Raw genomic sequence first — 6,576 nt, forward strand, 5'->3', positions numbered from 1 at the left:
TTTTTTTTTTTTTTTTGCATAAAGTGGACTTACAACAAAATTTAAACTTGCGATAAAGATTATGATAAGGTATTAAAGAATTGGGTCTAACACATTTTTTTATTGTTTACCAATGACATTGTTAACTAATATTCTTAATTTCAGTTTCAAGATGAAATCGGCTACGAAATAAAAGGAGTGGGTTCATATTTCTGTTACGAAATTCCACTTTTGTAATAGACCTGTGCCACACTAAGTTGTGACAATAAACAAATCTGAGACACTTTCAAAGTATTAAATTGCTATCTACGTATTTGGGAAAAATCTTTCAATATAAAACTTTTTTTGGACGCGTCAAATCATAGTATTTAATTCCTGTTTTAGCAGCTTTAAGAAACCTGATTTTTTGGGGGGTTACAAATGCCCTTTCTGCTCCCGTCAAGTTACGCCTATGACAAACAGGAATTCAAAGTAAAAGACTGTCCCGACGAAATCGGGAGACACGTCTGATAGATTTAGAATTGGGAAAATCATAATTAAGCGTGTAGTTGAAAACAACCTATTTTCATATATTGCATGCAGCTCTACTTTTTCTGCAATGTGGATCAAGAACTGGGGACGTGGAGAAGCACAACACTCCATGTAACCAATAGCCACGTGACCCTCTTTGCTTTCCTGTCATGTTGACCTTCGCGTGGAACACATTTCTCGGTGTTAAGACAGGCAAAATCACCCGATCATCGAAGGGTGCAATATGTGTTGCCTACCCTCCTGCATTACTTGCTCCTATTAAAGCCTTATGGGGAAGAACTTTTTTCCATGACTGTACGTAACCCCTCCCTTTCGAAAATCCTGGGCACGCCACTGCAGTCTCAGGTCAACATGCAAGGGCAGATTTTTTCCACCTTTCGATGTGTAGTCTTTAATTTCTGCAGTAGAAACCAAGTGTGGCTTCTTACCGATGTGTAAAATGATTAATACGACAACTTTCGTGTCGGTATTTTATAAGCACAAAATATACACGAAGTTTTGTTCAAAGCTAAGTTGCGTTACTGCAAAGCCGTAATTAGATTTTGATCAGCTGTAGGAGTTTAGCTTAATGGTTTAATTTTTGCTTTGTAACTTGGCCATAAAGCAGAATTGAGTTGCAGAAGTATTGTATTTTTTAATGTCGCTTATACGTTCTATGAAATAAATGTTAATGTGTCTGTAATGGTCTTACATAGTAGTATACATTTTTAAGAATACTTCAGTGAATTGAAGACGTTGCCACAAATATTTAAAATACTATTACTAATTTGTATAATACATTTTAAACTTCTGCTCTATAGAATCCTTCAAAATGTCACCAATATTTTTTTCATACAATCAAAAGAACATCACGTTATGAATCTTCTGCATGTGATTGCAGAGTAATCAAACAAACGCCAAATTATCTATTCTTCCATTGCACGTTAAGGAACAAACACAGACACGCCCTTTTTTAACAGACTACACAGAGCCAAGATACCATTTCCTGTATCATACACTTCCTGTTATCGTCTCCCCACCCCCTCGTACAGTGTGGATACTATATAGTTTTGCCCGCCAGATTGGTATTTAATTTTAAAATTTGTGTGTATATGCAAGTTTGTGATCAGTGTTACAGGTCAGTGAAGTGAAGTATAGTATTGCGATATCTGTATGACCACAGCTAGTACTACGAATTCAATTCTATGGTACTCCTCCAAAATTCCCAGTGTTGTACACCTTCTTGACCAAGACTGCCACATATCCGGCGGTGAGGGTCACGAAGGAGAAGAATTACAAACGCTGTCTTGATTTTTTTATATTGTTTAATCAGCACTATATGCCTTAACTTTGTTGAGATGTCAATTGGGAGAGGTCTATGATGCGCTGCTTCAAATAATTGGCGACAATAAAACTGTCCAAATGGTCGCACATGAGGCTCGGTGTATTGCAAACTAGTTGTGTGGCTTTACATTTCTTTGCTCACTAGTTATATGGTACGTATGACTTCTTATTCCACGTAATGTAATGAGCAAATGCCTTCAAAATATTAATCTACGATGTGTTTGATGATTTCTTGCAAGCATATCGGCGTTTTGAAAAAAGCAGGAGTGATGAAAATTTCAAAGTTTCTTAGACGCCACTTGGCAGCCTGGTAGGACTTCCCTCCCTCCACTCGCGGAGGCGTCGGGGGGGGGGGGCGACCTTTGAGTCCAGGTTGATGAGAAAGAATTGGCATCGAATTTAGATATAGATGATCCAAAGATAGGCAACGCTGTACAGGGCCGAAATCGAAAGGAGAAGCAGTTTCAGTATGATGAAACTGTTGAAGAGCCACTAAAGCGGTACAAAGTTGATATTTATTACCAGGCCGTAGACGATTATTTTAGCTCTAAGAGAAAGATTTGAGCAGCTTAAACATCATAGTGAATTTTCCATTTCTTTTATGATATTAGTAAGCTTAAAGACATGCAATCTTATCTTTATTTGAAAATTGTAGAAAACTCCAGGAATGTTAACACATGAAAGCTAGTGAATTAAAAGATGAACGAAAAGCGTTTTTGGCTATAAGAAAACAATTACACGAAAGGAGACCTTAAACTGATAAAGAGTCATGATTTTGCACCTAATGTGAGTGTAGCACTTCGGATTTATTAACTTTGTCGGTAAACGTGGCAAGTGGCGAACAAAGTTCTTCTTGGAAATTAAGGCTAATAAAAATACTATCTCCTATCAATCATGTCTAAAACACCCTTGTTTCTATTTTATGCAAGATAGCTTTATACGGAGAAGAATATTAAATGCAAAGGTAAAGTTCCCTGTGCACATAGCACCATGTCATGAAGGCACGTTTAGGGGATGTGGGAGTAGGCCCACACACATTCTCGATCTTAGCCATTTTAGAGATGATGTGATCAGCACCACTCTCCGGCCGCCTTTACCTCCCAGGGTTTCCCCCATGGTACACCCATTCATTTGAGGCTGGGTGAACCCCAGAGCCGCTTTATGCGGGGAAAACGCAGGAAAGAATTAAGACCTTAGATCACCCACATTTTAAAAATCCAATCATGTATCACAGACCTACAACGTTAAACATATGAAGTCAAGCCTTCATTTCTTTCCTAATACTTGTTACATTTAAGATACATTTAAAAGAAAGAGAGAGTTTTCATAAAGTATAATAATAAGTCTAATATAAAATTAGTGTTTAACTGTGGTCGAGCGAGATATCCTTTTTTGGTTAATAGTATAATAAAATTATTTATTTTATAGTTTGATGTTTTATTTAGGAATATATTAATTTTCAATTTACCGTTGCTACGTAATGGGGGTTTCGAGAGGGAGCGGCATCTGCCGCTACCTCCCAGGGCGGCAAAATTACTAGCGCCGGCCATGGTGTACACTGTATATACGTAACACACCTTATTACTGACTTCCTTGGCCCTGGATGTACAGGATCAAGGAAAACAAAGAAATGAGCATAATTTTCTCTTCGGAGAAGATGTTGAACCTAAACCAAAAATAACACAAATAATGAACTCGACAATGTAAATTGATGAGATTTAGTAAATCATTTAATGAAGTGACTAATCGCAAAGGACATAATCAGCTCAGATCCTATTACTTCTTCATGGTATGTGACGTAAAGTTCCCGCCCAACCGTTTGACGGCGTTAGTGGCTATCACATCTCCTTTTCCACAGCCTGTAGTACACATCCTCATCTAGACATTGTTCTTGTTCTGGTGTTTAATATCTGCATACTGCAACACTGTCGTTTTGTCATTTCACGTGACTTTACATTGAAGTGATGGATTCACTTGGCCGGTCACACGTCATCGCAAGCAAAAACTTCAACCGTTACCATGGTTTTGGGCCAGGGCTGTGCATAACTATCCGGGCCCTAGTTACCGGTATAAATATTGTTGAAATTTTCATATCGGTCCATTGTTTTTTCTAAAGTTACAGGATTTGTATAGAAAATAATTTTTGGGTTGGAATCATGGAGGAAGCTGAAGAGTGATCCTGGAATCAACGAAGGAAGAAGTTGCACCCATGTCCTCTGATGCATCGTCTGCAGTTGAATATCAGGTAAGTTAGCTTTAATTCGTGTTTATTTCATTGAGTTGAAGTTCAATTAAGCTCAAACAAGAATATTATTATACATAATCTGTAGTGATGCCACACTGCTAAAATGTGCAAAATTTGTTGTGACTAAATCCGCTCCTGAAAGTTCAATGCCAAGACTTGGAAATCTCCCTTAAATTCATGACGAAACGTTGGTAACCTAGAGGCCACTCCTTTGTCTCCTGTGTGTTAGTCTTTCAGGATGGGCACATATCAAGTGTGCATCTTACAAACTTGCCATTAGAAGAACACAGCAAGAAAATTAATTGTTATAGAGAGATGAAATCCATGCTTTTTGTCTTCAGCATGGCAGGGGACTTAGTGTAGATGAAATTCGTGTATATTACCTCCCAGTAATGAAGAAATACTAATGAAGAAAATAGAATTTTTACACAAAAATTCGTATTTAACAGTTCACTGTGGCCCCAACAATACGAGGGGCGTATCATAAAGAAATACACTTTATTGTTTTAATGCAAAATGAAATGGCGTAATTCCACGCACTGCGCAGGATGGGCGCATAGGTACCTTGTCTACCGCCAGGTGGCAGCACAGTGTGACAGTGCGTAGTCTGTGGCCTGTGCAGCCGTCGAAGCACAACGTCACAAGTGCTGTTGCGGACAACATGGAACAAGATGAACGTGGTCAACGATGGACGAGTTGGTTTTTGTGGAAGGAAGGGGAAACAACGGCACGTATCCATAGACGGTTAGTGGCTGCGTGTGGCGAGTATGCAGTGTCTCGGAAAACGGTGTATAATTGGGTAACTGGCTGGAAAAACGGTCAACCGTCGACGGAGAAGGGAAAGAGTCCAGGGCGACATGTGAGTGTGAAAACAGACGCAAACATCGCGCGTGTGGAAAATGTCATACTGGAGAACAGGCGTGTGACGTTTACGGAACTGGAGAGGATTACGGGATTAAGCAGACGAACCCTGCAACGCATTGTGCACAGTGACTTGAAAATGGGTGAAGTCAGCTCGGTGGGTACCGAAATGTCTTAACGCATGCCACAAACAACAACGCGTAGACATTTCCAGAATCCAGCTGATTTCATGGGGAAGCTTGTGACAGGTGATGAAGTGTGGCTGCATTACCACGAACCGGAAACCAAATCCCAATCCATGCAGTGGAAACATAAGGGTAGCCCCACCCAAGAAATTCAAAACAGCGCCCACGGCTGGGAAACAAATGGCCACTGTGTTTTGGGATAGTGATGGCATCATCCTCATTGATTGGCTACCGAGGGGAACCACCGTTAACAGTGCAGTCTACGTGGCAACACTGACGCGGTTGCGTCGTGCAATTCAAAAGAAGAGGCAAGGCAAATGGGGCAAAGGTGTGCTTCTCCAACATGACAATGCCCGGCCGCACACCAGTCGTGAAACAACAGCTGCTATTGACCGACTTGGTTTCAAGGTGTTACCACATCCAGCACACTCTCCCGATTTGGCACCGTCCGATTTTCACTTGTTTGGCGCCATGAAGAAGCCCCTGCGTGGTCACCATTTCAACAATTGTGAGGAACTCCATGAGGCTGTCCAGCGATGGGTGCACACAACTCCAAAGAACTGGTTTCAAAATGGTCTCGAACGACTTCCACACCGCTGGCGTAAGTGTCTACAGCTCCAGGGGAACTATGTTGAGAAAGTGCATATAGCCGATTAAATGTATCTATGTCTGTATGTATCGAATACAATAAAGTGTAATTCTTTATGATACGCCCCTCGTAGATCGAAGTGAACGAATTAAATGTAGTATATAGCAGTGATACGAGGTGTGATTAAAAAGTTCTTAGACGGCGCTTGTAAATTCCGAATGGCACTACTTACAGGTTATTGTGATGAATCCACTTCAAAGTAGTCCCCCTCCAGATTGTTGTCATAGATTGAAATCATCAAATCAAAATGTACCTGGTATAATAATTAAATTTGTAAAGAGGGACGTCAGAGATGAAGTTCTTCGTAGACGTAAAGTAAAAAGGACGTTACACTGTAGGGACCTCGGTCTGAATCAGGGGGGGCCTGTATATATTAATTGTAATTTAACACCGCTAAGGAGGAGTGTATTCAATGAGGCTAGAAAACTTAAACATGAAATAAATTATGCTTTTCTTTGGATTGACTGGGCAGGCAATATAAAACTTAGAAAAGCAGCTAATGACTCTCGGGTACATATACTTAAGTCAGTGCATGATGTTCGTGCTCTTGTTTAGAATGGCTAGGCATACAAATTTGTCATTTTATTATCAAAATGTTTGTGGCTTAAATACTAAACTAACGGATATGTATCTGAGTGTGTTAGCGAACAATTATGACATAATTGCCATAACTGAAACTTGGCTTACGGCTAATGTAACGGACTCTGAATTTAGCGATAATAGGTATGTAATTTTTCGTCAGGATAGAATGGATAAAAGGGGTGGAGGTGCTTTAATAGCTGTAAAAAGTAATTATTATGTAA

The 6,576-nt window shown here is 39.8% G+C and overlaps 1 protein-coding gene across 1 annotated transcript; it reads left to right on the forward strand.

The window, feature by feature from the left end:
* Nucleotides 1-4,739: 4,739 nt before the first annotated feature.
* Nucleotides 4,740-5,117, forward strand: LOC145995380 (protein GVQW3-like). Its single transcript, XM_083131983.1, has one exon. The coding sequence runs from the start codon at nucleotides 4,740-4,742 to the stop codon at nucleotides 5,115-5,117; it is 378 nt and encodes a 125-aa protein (XP_082988109.1).
* The last annotated feature ends 1,459 nt before the right edge of the window (nucleotides 5,118-6,576 follow it).

The sequence above is a fragment of the Lepisma saccharinum genome, chromosome 11, assembly GCF_977018435.1.
Source record: "Lepisma saccharinum chromosome 11, izLepSacc3.1, whole genome shotgun sequence".
Taxonomy (NCBI): domain Eukaryota; kingdom Metazoa; phylum Arthropoda; class Insecta; order Zygentoma; family Lepismatidae; genus Lepisma; species Lepisma saccharinum.

Bases quoted from the DNA above. Each gene is read 5' to 3' on its own strand.
- LOC145995380 (XM_083131983.1), top strand. From the start codon at position 4,740: ATGGAACAAGATGAACGTGGTCAACGATGGACGAGTTGGTTTTTGTGG.